At 51.9% G+C, this 23,605-nt stretch overlaps 1 protein-coding gene across 3 annotated transcripts in view; it reads left to right on the top strand.

The window, feature by feature from the left end:
* Positions 1–30: 30 nt before the first annotated feature.
* Positions 31–23,605, top strand: part of IFT27 (intraflagellar transport 27) — a 25,705-nt gene continuing 2,130 nt past the window's right edge. The window contains exons 1-8 of one of the 3 annotated variants that reach the window (XM_078339845.1): positions 31–65; positions 429–490; positions 8,065–8,144; positions 8,534–8,593; positions 9,682–9,741; positions 11,925–12,042; positions 12,937–13,046; positions 19,131–19,327. In XM_078339845.1, coding sequence (XP_078195971.1) covers positions 457–490; positions 8,065–8,144; positions 8,534–8,593; positions 9,682–9,741; positions 11,925–12,042; positions 12,937–13,046; positions 19,131–19,229 — 561 coding nt within the window. In that variant the 5' untranslated portion in view covers positions 31–65; positions 429–456 and the 3' untranslated portion in view covers positions 19,230–19,327. Of the gene's footprint in view, positions 491–8,064; positions 8,145–8,533; positions 8,594–9,681; positions 9,742–11,924; positions 12,043–12,936; positions 13,047–19,130; positions 19,328–23,605 lie in introns of those variants that run through there. The other 2 variants (XM_078339856.1, XM_009010214.4) reach the window with 2 other exon arrangements.

The raw sequence follows: 23,605 nt of genomic DNA, 5'->3' as shown, positions 1-23,605 counted from the left end.
CCTCGAGGGTGGGAGCTATTGGCGACAACCAATCGAGAGTCAGCGAGGAGGGGGAGGCGGGGCAGGTGGGTTATGGTTGCCTGGAGTGTGCGTTTGGCCGGGTACTTGGGGCGGGAGGAGATCCTTCCCTGGCCCCGCTGGGGAAGGCTGGGCTGAGGAGCTGTGCCGGGAGCACAGGCCGTGTCCGCTCGCTTGCATCTTTTCAGACTGCCGTGTCGGGCCTCGAGCCGGACCCATCTGGAGCCCCCCTATACACCGCTCCCAGCGCCCATTAACCGCCCACAGCCCAGGAGGGCTGGGCCCGGTCATCCCCAGCCCCGCCGCGGCCACCGGCCCTTGAGATCAGCCCTCCCCACCTCCCCGTTCCAGGACGGCCCAGGGCCCGAAGCCCACCCACCCGCGCCTCTAGCAGCCGCTCTTGTCCTCAGGGTACGGCTCGCGGGAGTGTTGGTTACCATGGTGAAGCTGGCAGCCAAATGCATCCTGGCAGGTGAGTCTGAAAACTTGCGCTTGAATACAGCGGTCTCTGGAGTCCCAGGCCTTCAAAATTCATCCAAAGCTTTTGTTCACCTAAATTTCCTACCTTCTTTTCCTCTCTCTCTCCTAAAGGCGAGTTACTGCCATTACTGATACAGTAAATTACATTAGCCGCGGAAGAAAGATCCTCCGTGGCACATTCGCAGCTCCAGCGGATTCCCCCTGCTCCCTGCCATACGCCGAGACCACCTTCACCGGTTGAACTGACTCGTTAAAAAAGTCACTAGTTAAAACTCTGGAGCAGCAGACTCGTTAAAACAAAACTTAAGCAAACCTTGAGTCCTTCAGCTAAATATTTACTGTACCCCAAAGTTAGGCTCGGTGACTTTGGTAGTCTTTACTGTGGGATTTTTTTCCCTTGACCTCACCCCCTCTGATAACGGTGACAGGAGTGTAGTGACCCGAGTTCGCAAAAGGCACTTGTGTGTTGTCTTTAAGACCCAAATTTACTGTGCTGCCCCGCTCCAAGAAGGACATAAATGTTGAGTCTCCCAAGGGCAGCAATCTTTGTTTTGTTGACTGATATATCCCAAGCGCCCAGAATAATACCTGGAACATAGTAAGCACTCGATTAATACTTTCAGAGTGGATGGCTATGTGGCTCGCATATTTTTAGTGCATCGTATCAGTCTGCATATTTAGAAAAAATGGCTTGGATTATAGACCTTTTGACTACACGAAACACATACGCACGTTACTGGATCCTTACTGCATACGAGGCACACATATTGCATGAAATGGTCCCACTGTAGCACTCTGGGCTACGTACTAGATCTGCCCAACTCTGAAACTCTTAACTCGTGTTTCCGTTGAAAGCTGTGACCTTTCCGGGCTTCCCCACCAGCTCAGGAAAGAAGTGGTGAGAAATTACATAGAGAAAAAGAGATTTCTTTTTTTAAAAAAAAGTCCACTCTTCCAGACTGAAAGTAAATGATCATATTTGTAATGGCTTTTATAATTTGAAAGTAAAAGGGTAACATAGAAAGATGACTCTGACAGTAGTAACTGAATCATACTGGAGCAAAAGAAATGAATGGTTCTCAGGAGAGTCTCCTGTTTGCAGAGCACCAGAGGAGGCAGTGTTGTGTAACAAAAGGAATTCTGCCCGTTCCTCTTACTGGCTGTGTCATCTTGGACAAAGCACTTTTTTGAGCTTTAATTTCTTTATGGATAAGTTGGGAACATTATTTTCTGAAGTTATATATTTCTTTTTCAATGGGCTTATCTCTGTTCCTTTTAAATTCGGTTTTCAGCGTGGAGCTAACTTACTGAACACTTTCTGGGCACCAGCTCTGGGATAGACCCTCGATTACAGGTGGTCTCACTGAATCCTCACAGCAACCCTGTAGGATTGGTGGTATTGCCATTCTCATTTACAGATGAGGTAACTGAGTTCCAGAAAAATGAGGACATTTGCTGTGGGTCACACAGCTGGAAACGGCAGAACTGTATGATCCAGACCCTGGATTCCAACCTGATTTCCAGGGCTTTAGCCCAGGCTACGCTGTCCTCAAGCCATGATCCTCATCTTCTGTTTCTTTTTTTTTTTTTTTGAGATGGAGTTTCACTCTTGTCGCCCAGGCTGGAGCACACTGGCGCAATCTCGGCTCACTGCAACTTCTGCCTCCCAGGTTCAAGCAATTCTCCTGCCTCAGCCTCCTGAGTAGCTGGGATTACAGGTGCCTGCCACCATGACTAGCTAATTTTTTCATATTTTTTAGTAGAGACGGGGTTTCACCATGTTGGCCAGGCGGTCTTGAACTCCTGACCTTGAGTGATCCACCTACCTCAGTCTTCCAAAGTGCTGGGATTACAGGTGTGAACCACCACACCTGGCCCCCCCTTTTTTTTTTTGACACAGTTTCACTCTGTCACCCAGGCTGGAATGCAATGGCGCACAATCTCAGCTCACTGCAACTTCTGCCTCCCAGGTTCAAGCGATTCTCGTGTCTCTGCCTCCCAAGTAGCTGGGATTACAGGCACATGCCACCATGCCAATTTTTGTATTTGTAGCAGAGATGGGGTTTCACTATGTTGGTCAGGCTGGTCTTGAACTCCAGACCTGAAGTGAGCCGCCCATCTCAGCCTTCCAAAGTGCTGGGATTACAGGCATGAGACACTGCGCCTGGCCTGCAGCCTCTTTTCAAGGCCTCCGCAGCATTTCCTCTTGAAAGTTTCTGGGGACCAAAAGACCTCAGCCCAGAAATCAGCCCACTTTGCCATGCCCACCACACGCGTGCACGCGCACGCGCACACACACACACACACACACCTACAGCATTGGTTTTATTTTTCCATCCATGCCCCATAGCCCTGCTGTTTAAACTGAGTTGCTCTGTTTTTTCTCTCACGTATCTAGTCATTGAAGGAGCTGACGTTCAGTTCAAGTGTTGATGCTTTGAACAGATACTGGCTGAGCACCTACTGTGTGTGAGTCACCATGCAAGGTGCAGTGGGAATGCAAGCGTGAGTCAGTTACACTCAAGGAAGAACTAAGATGTGTGTGAGAAGTTCTAGCAAACAACAGCCAGTGCTCTTTGTGTGCCAGGTGCGGAAAGTACCTCAAGGCACAGCTGCTACTTGTTCTGGTTCTGGAGAAGAGAGGAAACAACATTTGACATTTATCTATATTTTTTTTACTTTTAAAAAAAACCCCACTTAAATAGTACTATCTGCCAGGCACTGTGCATATTGACTCATTAAATTCTCATAACAATTCTGCAAGGTAGATGCTAGGATTATCCTGTGTTACACATTTTGCACCTGAGGCCCAGAGAGGTTAAGTAGCTGATTTAAAGTCACAACAGCTAGAAAGCGATGGAGCTGGAGTCTGGCTCCAGAGTCTGCACTCTTAAGTACCGTGATATTCTGCCTCTTGATATACATGGAGATAGTAATAGAGCTTCCTGGGAGGGTTGCTCTGACGTCATATCTCACACTACCAGTATGCAATGGTCTGCGTTAGCCACACACATAAAGACGGAGGGAGCGATGGCTTTCAAAGGCACGAAGGATATCACTTGAGCTTTCCTTGCAGAGAATGGATGGGATTTGAATTTGGTCTAGGAGTACCTAGAAGGAGGTGGCCTTGAGGAATTTCCAGGCACGGGGCGGACAGGAATGCAGAGCCCAGATTTGGGGTAAGGGATTGTTGGGGAGAGAGTGGGAAGGTGAGGTAGGTTTGACCGTGGGGATGGGTGGGCCATGAAGAAATCCTCAGTGGGTCTGTGTGAAGGTTTGCCAAGATGGAGGCACTGTGTTATGAGGGCTCATGTGTTGATGCCACGCTCTGGGCGGATTACAGCAGGGAGAAAAAAGAAGAGAAAGGAAATGTTTTCAGTCAAGGCACAGTCAGGAAGGCAGGAAACGCAGTCATTTCAGCAGAGAAATTTTAATATGTGGAATTGGTTATCAGCTGTTGGAGAACTGAAGAAGCAAGAAGGCAGCATTGAGATGACACAGAGTGGCGGGCAGACATTTCGGGTGTCAGAAGCTTGAAGAGCCCCAGGGAGCTGGGGTCCAGACCCCTGCGGAAGGGGCCCTGCCCAGCTGGTGCTGGCACCTTAGGAATTCAGTCACCTGCTGTGTGACACCAGCACATGCCACAGAGCACCAGGACCCGTTTCCCACTGGGAAGAGCTTAGCCGTGTTTTCAGGGCAAGACGCACCAAACCAGCTCCAAACCATCTTGGAGGGTCTGTATTTTAAGACCACTCTTGGTACCCAGGACTACGTAAGTCAGGGGCCAGGCAAAAACCAGGAACTGTACTCAGCCTTACAACAGTGAGGAGTTCAGTAGGATGTTAATTACACACGTGCCAGAGGGCTGGAAAGGGAAAAGGGGAGACTGAGGCAGCACAGGTAGTAACTGCAGGAAGAAGGGCCACCGCCTCTCGGGCTGGGGAAGCAGGTGGGGTTCTCAGAGCCCATAAGCAGGGAGGAGGGGCTCTGGGAGCCGAGGTGCAGATATCTGAGAAGAGGGCACTGCCCACTGCTGCTGGCTCCTCACGGGCAACAAGAAGGCTTGTCTGGGAGTGCAAACACACACACATACACAAATGAGACAGGAAGCAGTTAGTGCTGCTGGGGTGCAGGCCATTGCTAGGGTGGTGCCAAGAAAAAGGAGAAGAGGCAGGAAGAGCAATGTCCTCTCCCCTGACCCCAGCCTTCCCTTCTTCCTCCAGAACCCCCGTTGGCAGAGCCTAACAGGAACCTCCTAGCAAGGGAGAAATGTGTCTGTAGAGTACCCTCTCCGGCACACCACAGCAGGATGGACTCGGGGCTGAGACAGAAAACCAGGCCGTGGTCTAAGCTCAGTGGGGTGGGGTCAGCAGGGAGGCTGAGCAGAGGTGGGCTGAGACTCAGCCAAGGAGGTGAGGAATGCAAGGGAGACAGCCTGGAGATAGGAGGAAGGAGGAGCAGTCCAAGGTGACCCGTTGAATCTGGGGACAATGAAAACACCCAGGGGCATCACAAACAGAAAGCATGGGCGAGGGGGGCAACCCACTCAGGACCAGGGCATGGTGGAGTTTGGCCATAGACAGACTGAGGTTGGAGGAAGGTCCTTCATTCTAGTGGCAAGGCACACGGGTTTTTTGATATACAGACAAAAAACCCGTGGGAGGGAGATCCTGCCTTCAGTCAAGGTGACGAGAGTCAGTGGGATGAAGTGGACTGGGAGCACAGTGCCACCAAGGATAGGCCCATGGGAATGCCCACACTCTAGAGGCAGGTGTCAGGAGAACCAGGCCAGGGAAGGGTCACTGAGGCCACAGAAACAGGACTTAGGAAGGAAGGGGCTGCTTCAGGCTGACTCATCCTTCAGAGATGTCAAGGAGGATGAGAACCAAGAAAAGGCCATCAGCCTTGCCAACTGTGAGGTCGCAGGTGACCTCACATCATGCCCTTGCAGATGTCATCCTCTGTGTCCTGCAGAGCCCTGCCTGCTGTCACCCCCAGGCCCAGTCCTTGCCCCTGGGAAGGCTCCCTCACCAGTGAACCCTCTCATTCATTTCTTTCTTCGATGCTCCCCAGATGCCTTGGTTCTCAGTTTATGCTACTTGAATTTGCACTTGTCATCCTGTTGCTCTGCAAATGTGTTTATCAGTTATTTTTCACCTCCCTGTGCTTCTGAGCCCTCATAGCCAACACAGGCGGTTTCTCCTAAGTGTTGGTGACTCTGACTGACAGTCAGAGGAAAGATTTATGAAATTAAGCAGAACAAATCTGTAGGGAATCTCACAAGCAGGAGGAGCTGATTTCCAGCTGGATTCAGGAGCAGAACTGGAGTTGGGAGGGCGGGCGCAGTCAGGGCCCAGGGAAGGAAAAACGATGTGCTCTGTTTGTTCTGAGATGGATGGTGCCCCGTGACAGTCTTGGCGGTGTCTGTTGCCCCAGATGTCATGGAAGGCTGAGGTGAGGAGGCCCTAGAGGGGCAGCATTAAAAATGGGTCAGAACTCATGCCTGTAATCCCAGCACTTTGGGAGGCTGAGGCAGGCGGATCACCTGAGGTCAAGAGTTTGAGACCAGGCTGGCCATGGTGAAACCCTGTCTCTACCAAAAATACAAAAATTAGCCAGCTGTGGTGGCATGCACCTGTAGTCCCAGCTACTCAGGAGGCTAAGGCATGAGAATCACTTGAACCCGGGAGGCGGAGGTTGCAGCGAACTGAGATTGTGCCTCTGCAGTCCAGCCTGGGCGGCAGAGACTCCCTCTCAAAAAAGTGGGGGGGCGGTCAAAAGTGGTCCCTCAGCTCTAGGAGAGGAGCAGGGCCTGGGAAGAGCAGGAGGTTGGAATCCCGGGCGACCCAGCCTCTCTGAGCTTCAGTCTCTTCATCTGTCAGGCAAGGTTAATGATAGCTTGGAGGGGAAAGAATGAATGAGATTGTGTGAGCAGGTCCATGAGGGGGGGCTCAGCACATGTTGGTTCCCTTCTAAGGAGTGGTGACAAATAGAAAAGCAGGACCTGAAAAGCTCACTCAAACCTGGGGGAGTTCACATAAAACAGAACGCCACAAGTAGTGAAATAATTGTCTTACAAGAGAAAAGTATAGGTGGGAAAGTCACAACTGAAAAGTGAACAGTGGCAGGCTGTTGAGAAGTCAAGGAAAGAAGTGTTGAAGCCCACTGGAAAATGGGAAGCAAAGGTGAAGGGGCGGCACCAAGTGATGCGGGCCAAAAGCCGTGGAGTATGGTGCCGATTTTTGCTAAGGATCCAGCTGAGAAGTAGCACGCGTTCTGCCGGGGCCTGGACGGTGGAGTGCAAGTCCATGTGAGACTCGGGAGGAAAAGAGATTGCAAATGAACACAATCAGCATCAGAGGAGGCTCGGCAGAGCCAGGGGAGGGAAAATGGGGAGGGCAAAGGGGAATTAAAGATGGGCAGGGAGAGTTTCCAGCATCCGTGATGGGCACAGGAGGAGCGCTGGATGAAATGGCTCCCAGCAGTCTTGTGAAAGACTCAGGTCTCAGACTGAAAACTGCAACATAAACCTTTAGTTCTGAGGGACCAGTTTCTGGGGCTGTTGACCAGCAAAGGAAAGGGAGATCAAGTCAGTAGGCGAGAGACGAGCTTGGTGGAGATGGCTGCTATTGCAGATAGAATTGGTGGTGAGGGGGCAGGCACAGTGGCTCACGCCTGTAATCCCAGCACTTTGGGAGGTCAAGGCAGGCAGATCCCCTGAGGTCAGGAGTTCGAGACCAGCCTGACGAACATGGAGAAACCCCGTGTCTACTATACAAAATTAGAAGGGTGTGGTGGCACGTGCCTATAATTCCTGCTACTAGGGAGGCTAAGGCAGGAGAATCACTTGAACCCAGGAGACAGAGGTTGCGGTGAGCGAGATTGTGCCATTGCACTCCAGCCTGGGCAACAAGAGCAAAACTCCATCTCAAAAGGAAAAAAAGAATCGGTGGAGAGGCCCCTGGGAAGATGAATCCTAGGGTCATAAACAGGCACTCTGTGATCGAGACAGAGCATAGCATTAGGAAACAGATTTCAGGATGATGAACATAGCCTCAGACTTCTTGCTTCCCACAAATACAGAGACCCTCCCAACCCCCGTCCCCCCACCCCAAGAGAGTATTCAGGTGGAAGCTGTCAACCCCGATTGGGTCAGTTAACAGGTGAGTCTACGTGTCAGTGCCATCATACTTCTTTACCTTCAAGACTTCAAAGTAAATTCCAGTTTGGAAGTGACAGCTTTTCCCCATAGGGCACATTTCAGTGGAAGAGCGTCAGTTCTGTCTTCAGGGCCCCAAAGCCCTCCATAAGCTCTGTTATCTTCTGGGTCAGTTCCTGTGGATGAAAGGCTTAGCTGTGCAGAAATGTGCTCTGGCTGTTGTGAGGTTTGCAGATCAGTCTCATCGACCTGTGCCCTGCCCGAGGCCTCAGAACAAGTCCCCTGAGAGGCAAGTCCATCTTCGAAAACTCATTGAAGTTTCTGGTTTCTAGACGAATGTTCTGCAGCGGGAGATTCTCAAGTCAGATGAGGACTGGAGCATTGCTTTTTCTGTTCTGACCTAACAGGAGACCCAGCAGTGGGCAAGACCGCCCTGGCCCAGATCTTCTGCAGTGACGGAGCCCATTTCCAGAAGAGCTATACACTGGTGAGCTGGGGCCACAGCTTAAAGACAAGTGCTCAGTTCACCATGAGCGAGTGACTGCAAAGTTCCTTGAAGAAGCCTTAAGTTGGCTGATGAGAGGCTGCTCGAAGGGCCACGTGGAGATGGTTTCTTCCACTAGCCTGGGGTGAAAGGTCAGCTGGACAGCAGACTGGCCCCAAGCAACTTGGTCACCATGTGTAGCAGCTCACTTGGGGGCAGGGAGGTACAGAGGACTAGTTGGTCCTCTCTGACATGCACGCTGAGCCACTTCCCAACAAGAGACCCTTCCATTGGAGATAGCCCTCCTGGGATCGCGGTGCCTGTGTGTCCTCCTATAACACGCTCCCCCTTTGGGGGCCCTTGGTGCTAACTTTCTTGGTGTTCCTCGGCAGACAACAGGAATAGATTTGGTGGTGAAGACAGTGCCAGTTCCTGACACAGGAGACAGTGTGGTGAGTGATGCCTTTACCCAAGGGAACTCGGGGCTACCCCAGCTGCACCAGGGTCCCCGTGGTCACACCAGCCTCCCTAGGAGAGATTCGGCACAAGGTGATGGCCTAGGCTTGTCTAAGCATTTAGGAATAGAATCGGGAAGCATTCAAGGGAGGGACTGAGGAGGAGGAGGAGGAAGACTAGGCTATGGACCTGGCCCTCAATGAGCTTGTTATCTAATATCAAGGTTCTTGCGTCTCTCTATGGGAACCTGGGGCTCTTGAAATTGAATTGTAAGATGTTATGTTTGTGTGTGCTTTTCTAGAGAGGGGGTTTGTAGCTTTCACCAGATTCTTAAACAGGTCTGTGAGCAAAAAAAAACAGTATAAGTACTTCTGTTACAGACAAAGGTAAGATGGGTGCACAGGTAACCAATACACAAAACAGACCACGGCACTGATGTTCAGACGGCATATGCCGGGGATCAGAGGCCCCAGGAATACCCAGTGCCAGGAGGGAGCTCGGGGGGTTGCCAAGGGGAGATTTCCTAGGGGAGCAGCACTGGGGGCTCTCACCTGGGCAGGGGAAGGTTTGGACAGGGCAGGAAGGGTCATCCCACACCCTCTGCATCACACCTTAGCCATCACAGAAGGGTGGCAGAATGTCCTACTTTCAACACCTTCCCCAGGCCTAGTCAGTGACCTCCTTTAGAAAGAACTGTTCTAAGATTTGAAAATCAATTTGGTTAACAAAGTGCAGAGTGACCTTTTGGAAACCAGAGCACTTGTCGGCCTGTTTAGCATTCTGTTCTGCCAGGTGGGAAGTCAGCTTGTTCCTGGAATTTTTGCACTCAGGGTTAGGAGAGGTGAGACTCTGCACAGAAAGTGCTGGTTGGTACGAGAACCCTTCGTACCTGCCTAAGACTCTGCAGTTCGCTCCTTTCCCCATCGTCTTCTCTTGTGCCTGGGAGAAAAGACAGAGCCTGTATGAAAATGTGGGTACCTGTATTTCCCCCTAAGACAAGTCCAGGGTGAGCTGAGAGTGGAGCTGGTGACTCGTACGTAGCCTGTGGTTTTTCCATGGAAGACTTTTGCTTTTCTGATTGTAGGAATTCTTCATTTTTGACTCTGCCGGCAAGGAGCTGTTTTCGGAAATGCTGGATAAATTGGCAAGTAGCACGCGGTCTTTTTCCTGACCACCACCACCTCCTCCCAAAGCGTTTGCCCCTGAGAGTGCTCACACAGCAATTTCACTGCACTGTGCTGTCACGAAGTTCCCATGGCAAAATTCTTTAAGGAGTATTCCTCCCAGCCCAGGACTCGTGGCTACTCGGCAAGAAGGGAATGGCTGATGTGCGTGACTGCCTGGGCCCTAGCTCTGGGGTGGCCAGGAGCCAACAGGCAAAGAGCCCTGTGGCTCAGTCCTTGCAGCCTCCCCCTGCGGGGCCTCCCTTCTTTTGAGCAACCCCCTCCTGATGGTGCCCTTGCAGATGGTGTCCCCTACCTCCCAGGACAGTACCAACTGCCTCCTGCCCCTCTGGGGAGTGCTGTAGAGCCCTTAGCCTATGATGAGGCTCACTTTCTTGGCCCACCCCTGGAGCGGGGACCGGGACTTCCACAGGGCCGGAACCCCCAGGTTTCACTGGGGTTTACTGCGGGACATGCCCCCGCTGCTGCCCAGGGCTCACCATGCCCCGCTCACCCCTGTCCCGCCAGCCCCACAGGATCTGCTTGCTGTACCTTCCGCGGTAACAGTCTCCACTAATCTGGGCCAGTGAGCTAATTAGAGGGTTTGAGTTCTCCAGAGCCCTCCCCTGCCTTTCCAAGAATGGCCACATTTTAATGGAAACTTTTCTGCCCCCTTTCTTTGCCATCTAAGAGAAGCAGATCTAATGACAATGATTTCATGCAGGGTGGCTTCATGCACTGGTTCGTGATGTTCACCCCAATTGCCTGCCGTGTACATGGCCTGGCACTGGGGCTGCCATGCCTGACAGAAAGGAAGATGTATTTGGGCAAATCCAGGCCACATGAGCCATCAGCTCACACCCTCCCTCCAGCCGGCCCTGACTCCTGGCTCACCTGCTCTGGCTCTTGCTTGATGCCAGACCTCTCCAGGACCCCCTCACTGAAGCCTGGATGAAGGAGGGTTTCCTGGGTTAAAACCATGCTGAGGTGTCTCTTGCATGCATGTAGCAAAGCTCAGTGTGTTCTAGCAGAAGTTCAAGACTGAATCTGTGGAGTGAAGGGTTCATCAGTGTACTGTACGGTCCTCCCATCCCAGACACTGCCAGGAGCCAGCACAGCCTTGTAGGATGAGGAGGAGCTCTCCAGAGTGGACTCTGGGCTGGCCTTCCAAGGATCAGAAAAGGAATCAATCTGGAGGGAAAGGGATTCTCCTCTGTCCCCTGGGAGGTTACTGATACCCCAGAAATAAACCAGGTCCTAATGGTACAAGGTTGGGGGATCCAGAAACCAGGGCATGACCAAGAGTCACGAGCACCAGGGTGCACACCCACAGCCTATACAGGGCCATCCTATGTCCAGGAGTAGGCAGCAGGATGTCCTGGGACTCTCAGCAGCCCCTGAAGGCAACAACCCCTGAGAGTGTGGCCTTGGCTCTTAATTGGGTTATGGAGCCCTGTCCACGTGTCAGCGTGGTTTGGATTAGGCTGATGCAGACGTGGCAGGAGAAGCAGAAAGTGCCCTCTGCATTTTAAACAGCCAGCCCTTATTAAGGAGATGCAAGCAAACAAGCTTCCAGGGCTGGTTGGTGAAGAAAGAATCTACTTTCAGGGCTGCAAAGCACAAACATGTAACTTACATGGTGGTGGGCTCTCAAGCAAATGAGCCGGAGAATGAATGAATGAATGAATGAATGAGGCCGGCAGCAGGTGAAAGCGGATTTCTGAGTAGAGAAGAACTCCCCTGTCCCCCATCTCTGTCATCGGTGTCGTTGTTTTTAAGCCTCTCTGGCCTGGACAAGTCACTTACCCTCCCTGAATTGGGTTTCTTCAGCTACAAAGTGGGAATATTCAGGCTGACTCTACCGAGTTGGGAGGTTTCACAGCGATGCACGGAAGCACCCAGCAGAGTCTGGCCCAGACATGAGCTCTCGTCCTCCACGGCACTGCCCCTGCCTCCTGCCACTGAACATGGCCCTCCCATTCATTCCTGTGGGAGAATTGTTTGACTTCTGTGGGTGTGGCTGTTTTCTGACTCCCATCCCCTTTATAGTTTTTCATTTCCCTCTGCCCCCCATATCCTTTCCCTTGGAAGGCCAGATTGTCTCCCTGCCTTGAAGTCGCTTTTCCTGTTACTGACACATGCTCATCTTGTCCCTCTTGCACAGTGGGAGAATCCCAACGTCTTATGTCTCGTCTATGATGTGACCAGTGAACAGTCCTTCAGCAACTGCAGCAAGTGGCTGGAGAAGGCTCGGTCACAGGCTCCAGGCATCTGTCTCCCAGGTGGGAGCTGCAGACACCCATGTTTCCCAGCAGCCTCTCTGCCCTTCAGTTCAAGAGCACTAGGGCATTGCAGAGGTAGCTGTGGGCGGAGAAGGGATCCTGGGCTTTGACTCTGATGGCCTAGGGCATACACTGGCCCTGCTGCTTAGCAGCCATGCCAGCCATGGTGAGCTCCTACACCTCTCCCAGTACAGGAAATGGGAATGAGAACACCACCTTGAAGGGCTGTGAGGAGACACAGTCAGGGGAGGGCGCTGTCATATCAGTTGTTAATTCCAGAAAGCTAACCCCAGGAAAGAGTTCCTCATTGTCTCTTGTATGTGGGGTACAAGTAAACATTCAGATCCTGTTGTCACTTCTGAATGCTTTAAATCAGTGTATTTCCCATCCCTATGTGAGATCAACAAATTCTCATTATAGACTGGGAAAGTGATCTCCAGAGACAGGCTCAAAAATTAGCTGCAGCTGATGCAGCCGGGAGCTGAACTAAATTACCTCTGAATCCCTGACTCCGCGTCAGGTCCTTAGATTAGTATTAATGACCAGTTTACAGTTTGCTGCATGTGCTAGGAATTATTACAAAGGCGCACATCAATTTAGCCCTCGCCTTCACGCGTTTGCAGCCTTTTAAGGAGGCAAGGGAGACAGATACACATGAGGTCTAGAAAACAGATCTGGCAGAAGCTGTGCATGAAAAGCAAAGCCCACCGGTCTCTGCGGCCCTCAGGGCCTAGCATGAGAGACCCCCAGCTTTCCCTGTGGGGATCACCACCACAGTCAGGCAGCTGTCAGGATGGTTTACACCCCTCAAAAATAGTGCTTGTATCTCTCCTCCCACTGTCCTTCCAGCCTGTGACAGTAAAGTGCCATATTTTGGTTGCTTCTTTTGTGTAGGTGTTTTAGTTGGGAACAAGACAGATCTGGCCAGCAGACAAGCAGTGGACTCCACCGAGGCCCGGGCGTGGGCGCTGGGCCAGGGCCTGGAATTTTTTGAAACATCCGTGGTGAGTAGCTCTGCCTGCCTCGTAGCCAAGTCTGGAGTGGGCCTCCGCTGGCAGCGGTCTTTCCCATGACCTCACGTGCGGGGAGCTGTTATTCCACCATATGCAGAGTCTCATTTGGAAGTGATGTTTACATTCTTAGCCCAGGATCTTTTCTCAATATAGCAGTAGCCACTCAGACACAGCACTAAGGCAGATGAGCCAGCCAACCCTGGGAAAAGTTGGATCTCACCTAGTAAGAAATACAAGTGTACCGCGTGCAGTGGGCATGACCCTTGATGCTTCCACATGATATTATGGGCTCAGATGTTGGAATATTGTTTCATGTGGCCTCACAATCAGTCCTGTGAGCCAGAAGTTGGCCCCACAGTTTTTTTCTTTTTTTTACTTTTTGGGGTCAAACACTGACCATCACTACCTTGGGTGTCAGAGTCTTGAGAAATATCCAGGTAGGAGGGTGGGCCCCTGACACCAACAGATAACTAACTGAAAGGGAGACTCAGAAGGCTGCTGCCCAGGAAGCCTTGCAAGCCCACCAGGCGGGCAGGAAACCCGAACAGCAGAGTTTTCCACCCGGAAAGTCCATGGTGAAAATGAGTTCCACAAATGCTGTTCTGGACTGAGATAGGTCCCTCCCAAGGAAAAGCCAGACATTAGCCACAAGGAACATCCCCTTCTGCCCACTGCTCCCTCTGGCTCTCCCTCACTGCCTTCTCTTTCTTCCGTTGAAGGAAGGCTTCTGTTCTGTTCTGATCTTTGGGTCAGTGCTGGGTGTGGGGGAGCTACTGAGCAGTTGGTGGAGAAGCTTTCTGAGCATGATTTTCTCCGAAAATGCTAATGGCTTTTACTGAGCCCTTGGTACACAGGACACTCCAGGTGTTTCTCATCCTAAGTGCTTTTGTCTTTCCCTAGAGGGTCTATGTAAACCAAAAGGGGTGGGCCCTCAGAGGAGCTTTTCCCCTTCCTGTAAAGCAGGACTCTTGTTTCCTGTTTATACCAGTACCACAACCCCCTGGGGAAATGGCTGAGGAACTGTGGGAGGTTGGGTGGTGATTGAGAGAGAACCTAAGAGGGTCTGCCTCACTTGGCCTCTGTTCCCAGCCCTCAGGAGTGAAAGGGAAGGAAGGAGGAGGGGTGCCCGAGAGTTGGGTGGAGATGAGTTGGTCCTGGCGCTCACCAGGAGTGAGGCAGAAGTGGATGCTGGCCTGGTCCTGCTGCCAGGGCTGCTGCAGGGGAGGCAGGGGCACTTGTCAGGCCTGTGAGCAGGAAAATGGGTGCTGTCATATCTCAGGATAGTCTGGACACTTTGGTCTATCATAGGTCAAGTAGAATTAATTAGCTCATCAGTTCAACAAATCTTGGGGCACCTGCTGTGTTCCAGGCACCGCTCAGTGCTGTGGTGAACAGGTAGCTCCCGGCCTCTGACACACCCATGTTGAAGAGCTCAAGTGACTTGTCCAAAGTCACATGATTAGTGAAGGGCAGAGCCAAGACTAGGACTCATGGTCTCTAATTCCCATCTGTGCCTCCTGTCCTCACCCTGTTAGAGCCCCAGGGTGCCTCCAGGCCACAAAGAGCAGAAGACCTCGATACGGAGAAAAAGCAAGTGACACCAGTACCTTCAGTACACTTTGAATGGCAAAAACCTCCATTCCTTTTGCACCAGCCTAATATATGCCGATTTTATCTGCCCAGCACCTAGGAATCTGCTTACTCTGTTTGAGAGTTTTAAAGTCCCAGCCTCCCCGAAGCCAAGGTGCAGGCATGTGACTCAGGCTGCACCAATCAGACACGTCACATGAGACTCCACTAGGAAGGGCATAAAGTGATGATCTGTCCTGTAGGAGCAGGAGTGGCCCCGAACATCCATGTCAGAGCCAGCAGGGGCCCAGGTGTGGGTCGCAGGGACCCGCACCAGAGTTTAGCTGGGCAGACCACCCAGGCCTGGCACAGTCCTGGTCATAACTTGGACCCGATTCTGTGGCCCTCCAAAGAGCCATGGGCTGGTTAATATTCTGGAGGTCATCTTCTGCTCAGACTACACTTTGGCTCTAGGCACTTCTGTTGTTGCTTCCAAGAACCGTCACCAGTGCTGCTGTGTGGGAAGCAGCAAAAATATCAAAGGAAAACTAGTAGAAAAAGTTTCAGAATATCAGAATATAGTCTCCAACCCTTCTAGAAGGCCTGAAAGTTTTTTATAGTTTCAGTAAAAGTTTCGGCTAAAAGCAGCCCAAATCCCCTTACATTTGGTTAATAATAGGTGAAGCAAATAGCTGAAGTGTGTCAAAGAGTTGGCCTAACTAACTTGTTTTCTCACATAGTCTTAAAACTAACGTTTAAGCCAAACGGCCCTCTCAGAAGGAAGTTAACTCTCTCTACAGATATGTTAACTCAAGCCTTGGTCAATTCAACTTTCATCAGCAAATGCAGGTCTCAGTAGCTGAGAACCGCCAGCAGCTGCTTACAGCACTCCCCAAAATGCCTGGAAGCCAGCAGGACCCTCAGGCGAACCAGCAAAGCATCGTTTGTGTGTGTCAGTGTGCTTGATTCATCCAGTGCTAAGTCAGAGTCTACAAGACAGACCCCCACAAGTAATAACCCCAACGCTGCTGTCCCAGCTTATAAAACCCCCCAAAGCAGGATGCTTCCTTAGGAAAAGCACAGTGCTAAAGGCAGGCGCCCGATCTCCCATGCTAAGTAGCAGAACTGGCTGTGGGATCCTGGATGTGTTATTTAACCCACTGGTGCCTCAGGCTTGTAAAATGAGGATAATCAAATACATCCCTTCTCCTAAATATGAGAATTAGGCAATACGGAGCACATCCAACGCGGATCACAAAGTCTGGTGCCTGTAAACACTCAGTAGATGTCAGCCTTCTTTAGGTGTAAACATTGCCCCTAGTAATCTTGTTTATACTGTTATTACTTACTAAATCCTTGTATTCCTGGCTTGTGCAGAGATAAATATCACCCTTGTCTCTGGTGCAGTTTATCACAAATGCTAAATTAATGAAGTTCCAATCACTGAGCTTTTCCTCTATAGAGGGTTCCTCACCTTTTCTGCAGTTCACCTTTGCGCAAAGCAGTAAGCGGTAGTGCCCCTAGCAAACAGGATTTCGGTATCCCCTTCCTCCATTCATTTGTGAAATTGTCCCCACACCCCAATATCCCACATCCCCTGGCACACTTGATAGAACTCAGAAATGAAAACCCACCTCCACCTCTAAAATATGAGTCACCAAAGGCCAGTGGTCTCCGTGTTTAAACTCTGTTCAGGTGTCGAAGTGGGTGGGTGTAAATTATGCTTGAAGAGGCTGCAGGAAGCACGTGCTATTATCTGTGCTAGTTAACTAGTCCCCCCTGAGTTGAGGCTCATAGAAGCACCACTGGCAGCTCAGTTAAGAAAGCTGTAATTAAAAAGGAAATATAACCAAATGCAGCCTGAGACACAGCCGAACCAACACCAAGCCCATCTCCTCCCCTCTTCTGCCTAAACGCCACAGTGACCATCCTGCCAACCCAAAGGAGGTCCCTACATGGTTGACTTTCTAACACCCTTCAATATTTGAAAATTTCAGGCCAAAAAACAAACTACAAAGCATTTCTTCAAACAGAAGTTAAAATATTTAAAAATATTGTTCATTGCTTTAAGCAGTTGGACAAAATTAAATACAAGCAAGTACAAAACGATCCGTGGTGACCACTGCCCTCCCAGCCAAGCAAGGAGTGGGGAAGTAACGTTTGTTGAAGGCTTGAAGGCCTACTGTGTGCTGTTTTGCACACATTATTTCTTTAGGCTTCATAACAGTCCTATAAGGTAACACTCCTGTCCCTGTTATACAGATGACAGAGAGACTCAGGTTGTGTAGGTAGCTTTGCCCTGGTCGCACAGTTAAACAAAAGCTAGAAACGGGACTAGAAGTCAGGCCTGTCCAGCTGGAAAACTTGGGTTTTCTAGGAGGGGTACCCTGGCCTCCGTGGGAGCTTGCTTCCGGACTCTGCAGAACAGAATTCTAGGCCAGACTCAACGCCAGCCTGGACCTGCCCTGAGAATCCTTCACGCTAAACGAACCTCCTCCACAGGTGTCCCGACTGTCAGCAAGAGGATGATTAGTCATCAGACAAAAGGATTCCTGTCATTGGCAACCTTCTTAATGTACTTGGAAAATAGTTCAATTTCCATCTATTTCAGAAGCACTCCATGGTGTCTATTGAGGCTCACCTGCATTGAATTCCTTCCTTTTTCTGTTGAGTTCTCCCAAGATTGCATTTTGGAGTGCTTTCAAATCCATTTAGAAATCCCCATGCGGGTGCTATATAGGCCTCATTCTTTTTCCATTCGATTCTTACCTCTAATTTTGACGGATGCAGTGTTCAGCTCCCATATTGGCATTGCCTAGCACCTTATGCTCTGCACAACTAAGAGTGCCTGGCGGGGGGTACTGAATTCTTGCTCTTTGTCCACTGGAGGGTGACGGCCTTCAAGTCCTTGGCTGTTGGGAGCGTACTGTCAATGCCCATCTTGGCTCCAAACTGTCCACTCTCTCCTCAGCACTCTCTCAGCATTGCCACCTCTCTTCCTCTTGGCCAACTGTTTTCCTTGCTTAGCTTTCCCTTGCTAGAAAGTCCAGGTGATTTTCTCCATGGGACCTGGTTTCCTCTGCACATTTCTCTCATCCCAACTGGCCTCGAGAAAAGGCAGCTCTTCTCAAATTGGAGAATCTGGATGTTGGGCTGGGCCCCAGACTACTCTGTGAAGTGGAGGCACTGAGCTTGATGCCTTCGGCAACATTCTTCGGTTTGGAAATCCTGTTTCGTTCGGGATATTTCACGGCCTCTTCTCAAGGTTGCGTTATTGCCAGCTGCCAGGGATCATTTCAAAACAGGTCCTTAGTGCATTCATAGCTTGAGTTACTGTCTTGAAAGTAGTACATTCCTTTTTCTGCCAACTTTTTCTCAAAAAAAAAAAAAAAAAAAAATTTTTTTGACTGCATCCAGGCACCCACAGAGCAAGAGTGGCTGTTGAGAGGGCGCCGTTTCCTTCCCCTCCAGCCTGTCCCCTCATACCCTGGAGGCACCCATTTTTTTTCCACCCTGAAGATAAAATCCAGCCCAGGTTCCTCAACTTCTCTTTTCTCTCTCAGATAACAGAAATTCTCTGGGGCTCCTTTAGTCACAAAAATATTCATTATTTCAGTTATTAAGGTGCCCTGCCCTGGATGACTGTCAGAATTCTGAACTTGATTTAAAGCCGCACCTCCTCTCACAGGCTGCGAGCAGCGTGGTGTGTTTCTCGGGGTCTGTCGTGGCCCACTCCATACCTGCCGGGTGGGTTCGGCTCATGTCTCGTGGGCACCTCTGAGATGCCCCTTCCCCCATCAGTGGCACTGTGTCCCTGCAGGCTGCTTCTCACAGGTGGTTTCCCTCCACCCCTCCTGCAGCCTCAGTTCCTGGCTGTTTGTTCTTATTGGAACCCATCACCTTCCCGGAGGTCGTCCCAGCTGAGCCCCTTAAGAAAGCTCCAGCTGGCCCTACTTGGACCTGCTGGTCCCGGGAAGTACCGCTGTGGCCGTTTAGTGTGATGGGGGAGGCAATGAGGCCATCCCACTGGCAGCCATCTCTTGGCTCAGCCAGCCACAGCCTCACCTGGATTGCGCCCAAGCCCGGGTCCAGCACCAGCCTAGGAAGAGGGCGCCCCCTGCTGTCTAGCTCTTCGGGACGAGGGGCTCCTGCTCATCTGGTGGTTTGCTTTGGCCTTTGGAGCCTCAGTGAAAACTAAGCGAGAAAGGTCTCATTTTGACATCTCATCACACGTACAGTGATTGCAACTAAAAGCGCAGGCTCTGTGGACACAGATGTGGGTTCAGGCCCCAGCTCCGCCATTCACAAGGGGTGTGGTTTCCTGCAAGGCACCTTCATCTCTGAGCCTCCTGAATCCATGGGTTTCCTTGTAAAATTGGCATCGTGAGTGTGAAGATGAAATGAGCGGAAAGTGGGTAGCCCCTGAATGAGGGAAGCACTGAGTGAGTGCTGGCCCACTGACCCTTCCGTAAGTAACACTGCCAACTTTCCACACTGTCTTTCCAGAAGGAGTTGGAAGACTTTAAAGCCCCTTTCCACTGCTTGGCCGAGCAGTTCCACCAGCTGTACCGGGAGAAGTTGAAGGTTTTCCAGGCACTGGTGTAAAGGCTAGAGCGGATCGTGCCGTGCAACCAGAGAAGATAGAATTACTTCTGCACTTTTAATATATAATGACGCCTTTAAATAAAATTAGAGAAAACGTAGAAGCAGCAGCTCCTTCCTCCCTTGGCCAGGGTGGCCCTAGCTTGTGCACTTTGGCCGCAGCGTTGTTGCAAGTTCCAGAGCAGCCGGGAGCCCCACTCAGAACCCTGGGCCTCCCTTCTGTGAGGCTGGTGCTTCGGGCCATCACCTTGCCCGAGGGCGTGGTCCTTCCTGCCCACTCTGCGCAGCAGGTCACACTAGCTCCCTAAAGGGCCTCTGCTGCAAAAGCAGAGCCCGCAGGGGGTTTTGAAAGGGCCTGGCCCAGCATTTGTGTATGGTTTCCCACAGCTGTCCTGAGACTGAGACAGGGCTGCCGGCGCCCTCCTCGTTCTGAATCTGTTTTGCCGCCAGCTCCTGGCTAGCCAGATGCCAGACCTCCCTGGAGGTGGCTCCTGTCACCGGGAGAACAGTGCCCTCTGCCGGCCTCCCTTGGTGCCTGTCTCTTAATGGAGGCCTGGCCTGTCCAGCTGCCGGGAAGCCTGAGCGCAGGGGCCTGGGGCTCCTGCTTTGCTGGGGGAGCTGGGCAGCCGGCGGCGTCATTTGCACTGAGCTCGACTCTTTTCCATCCTGTTTCTGCTGCCAAATTAATCTTCTAAAACACCACTTTCATCGCCTCACTCCCCTGATTGAAGACCCACAAGGTGCCTCATCGCCTTTTACATCAGGCTGCCAGCCAAGGTCTGGTGTCCCAGGCCTTCCCTGTCACCCTCCCCGGGGGGTCTCGGCTTCCTTCAGCCTCTGTGCCCCAGAGGACTCCATCACTCCCCCTCCAGAGGAGGGAGGGACGTTGTGTAGAGAGCACTGGCCTCGGGGTGAACCAACCTGGGCCTGTCCCAGTGATAATGGCGATAATGGAAATTGCCCTGGTTCCTGTTTACAACCTGCCATGTCTCTACATGAACTAAGCACATGTTACATATATTCGCTAATTTAGTTACAGTGCAATCTTACCATCCCCCTTTTACAAGTGAGGAACTGGAGTCAGAGAACTAAGACATGTAGCCAAGGGATGGCCGAGCCAGGATCATGGACACCAGAGCTTAGCCCCCAGCCACCGGCCTCTTCTGCCTCCTCCTGAGCTTGGCCATGAGCGGGTGGGGGTTAGGCTGCCTCTCAGGTCACTGTGAGAAGTGAAGTAAGGGGTGTGTAGGGCACCCGGGCACATGGTGTCAGCCAGGATCAGGCTGTCCCGCATCCCTTCTCTTCTTATTCAACATGAAGCCACTGTAGTGACCACGTCACACCTTCAACAAGTAGTTACCGAGGCTTGCCCTGTGCCGGGCGTTTTCCTAGGCACTAGCAACGCCAGGCTGCTGGTTTCGTGTCGCATCTTCCAGAAGGGAAGGCTCACCATAACCAAAGGGCTGCAGCGGGGACATTTCCGGCTGTCCAGAGTTGGTTAGAGATCAGGGAAGCTTAGGACAGGGCCCCTTCACCTCCTAAAGAGATCAGGGAAGCTTAGGACAGGGCCCCTTCCCCCATGGCCCAGTAGAGGCGGAAGAATCAGTCCTGCTGCTGTGAATCCCCATTCCCCTGGCTCCCTGCTCCTCCCTTTCTGTGTAAGACTGGAATGGTCAAGAGAGAGGGAGTGAGGGTGGCCACGGTGTTGGTGAGTGGGTGCCCCTCCCAGCACCCCCTTCCCCCACCAAGGGAAGGAGGCCCAAGAGGATCCCCCCAAGACAGGATGCTGCCAGGAAGAGGAGGCTGGCACCGCACCCCCAGCTGGATGTGGTGAGGACACCCTTGGGAAGTTAAGCACACATCCCAGAGTTGTGCTTGGTTTTCTCTGGTGGGGCGTTCCGTGGGGAGAGGCTTGGGGAGAAGCACCAGGAAAAGCAAGGACCCGGTCTGGGAGGGAAGCACAGGTGTTCCACGGAGGGCTCCTACAAGGACCCACACGGAGGGGAGTCCTGTGGCCAGACAGGCACTGAAAAGGGATCTGCTTCCCACCTGGCAAAGGGCAGCAGCCTCTTCCACTGGCAGGGCTGGAGGGGCATATGGCTGCCCCTTCCTGAGGCAACCCCAGCAACAGACGAGGCTCAGCCCCAAAACAATCAGGCACCCCCCACCATGGGGATAGCAACAGTTGGAACCGGACCCAGATGAGGCCTGTGGAGAAGACATGCAGGTTCTCCCTGCCCCCACCCTTTTTTTCTCCAGAGAAAGGAATAAAAGATCTTGCTCCCTTCCCCACTATTCTGGAAAAGAGATTTGAACAAAGACTGGGAGTTTTGAGCTGGCCTGGTCTGCCTTTCAATGACTAGAATAGTCTGAAACATGTTGGGATCAGCCTGTTAAGACCCAGCAGGAAGGGACCTCCGCAGAGCTTGATGGAATAAAGTAATTGGGAAAAAGTAAAATGGCTTTGTTTTGGAGCCCATGGATTTGAGATTCTCCAGTAAATGGATTCTACAAGTAAATAAATGATGGAGAGAATTTCAGACAGTGCGGATGACGAAACGGAGCTGTGATGGGTGTTGATTTCTGGGGTAACTGGGTTGGGGGGACAGAAAGGACTGTGAGAAGAAGGGACATTTGCACTGAGATCCAGCAGCAAGGTCAGCAAGTGCAAAGGCCCTGAGGCACGAAGAAGCTTGGAGCATGGGGGAACCTAAAGCCAAGGAAGACATTGCCTGGTGTGCCCTGGGGAAGCAGAGGGAGGTGAGGTAGGCGGGGGCCACGGAGGGAGGAATTTCTATTTTATTTCAAAAGCCAGTGGAGGATGGACGTCAGAGCTTTTGTCTCACTCTATCACCCAGGCTGGAGTACAATGGTGAAATCTTGGCTCACTGCAACCTCCGCCTCCCAGGTTCAAGTGATTCTCGTGCCTCAGCCCCCCAAGTAGCTGGGATTACAGATACTCACCACCACACCTGGCTAATATTTGTATTTTTAGTAGGGACAGGGTTTCGCCATGTTGGCCAGCTTGGTCTCCAACACCTGACCTCAGGTGATCCGCCTGCCTCGGCCTCCCAAAGTGCTGGGATTACAGGCCTGAGCCACTGTGCCCGGCTGAACATCAGAGCTTTTATATTCTCACAGTGCCCAGCACTATTTGGGAACCTAGCAGGTGGCTATGAATTACTTGCCTAAAGACCCCACTCTCAAGGAGCAAACACTGACAAAATGCAGGCGACATCTGCAGATTTTATTTCTGAACGAAGACATTGCTGAGTCAATGCTGGAATCAAATGCTCTGTTCCAATCCCTGTTCTAGATCCTGGGGATTTGTCAGTAACACAACAATGCCTCCCCTCAGGGTGTTTACATTCTAGGGGGGTGAGAGAGGTGTTCAATGGACCAGGTACATGCTGCAGTCTGGTAGGCTGCAGTAGAGCAGAGGGGTACAGAGGACATGCCGGGGCAGGGCTGCAGTAGAGCAGAGGGGTACAGAGGACATGCCGGGGCGGGGCTGCAGTAGAGCAGAGGGGTACAGAGGACATGCCGGGGCGGGGCTGCAGTAGAGCAGAGGGGTACAGAGGACATGCCAGGGCGGGGCTGCAGTAGAGCAGAGGGGTACAGAGGACATGCCGGGGCGGGGCTGCAGTAGAGCAGAGGGGTACAGAGGGCATGCCGGGGCGGGGCTGCAGTAGAGCAGAGGGGTACAGAGGACATGCCAGGGCGGGGCTGCAGTAGAGCAGAGGGGTACAGAGGACATGCCGGGGCGGGGCTGCAGTATTAAACAGGGAGGTCGGGAAGGACCTCACTTCGAAGGTGTTGTTTATGCTGGATTTGAGGTTCAGAGCGCCTGGCACCCTCTGGGCATGGTTGGTTCACCAGTGCCCCCTCAAAGGTGGAGCTTGACCACTTTCTTTTCCTGGTGCCCAGCACTGGGCCTCAGTAAAGTCCAATGAGCATGGAGGTGTGGATGCACACAAGATGCGACCCTGTCCTAGAATCACCTGCAATCCCTGGAGGAGAAAGAGGAGCCGACACTTGATTTCTAAACTCCAGTGGAACCCAAAAGGGTTCATCTTTCAAATCCTCAGGGTGGGTAGAGGAACCGCCCCTCCATCTCCTTTGGGATCTCAGAGAAAGGGTCTATTTGTTGTCCTCCACGATTCCTGCCTTCTGTAAGAGCGGTTTGGCCCAGGACCCGGCCTCTTGTCCTCTTCCATGGCTCTGGGCTGCCATTCCGCAGTATCTTTGGCTGACTCTGGACATCACCTGATTCAACCACAGAGGGCGGGGAAGCCCAGGTGACTGGGAGGGTGGACACGAGGTGGGGTCAGTCGCGTTTGGGGTCGGTGTTCAGAAATAGTTGCCCGGTTCCAAAGCAC

This window comes from Callithrix jacchus, chromosome 1 (assembly GCF_049354715.1).
Source record: "Callithrix jacchus isolate 240 chromosome 1, calJac240_pri, whole genome shotgun sequence".
NCBI lineage: Eukaryota > Metazoa > Chordata > Mammalia > Primates > Cebidae > Callithrix > Callithrix jacchus.
The sequence above is the reverse complement of the archived record's forward strand: the minus strand, read 5'-3'. Positions and strand labels throughout refer to the sequence as shown.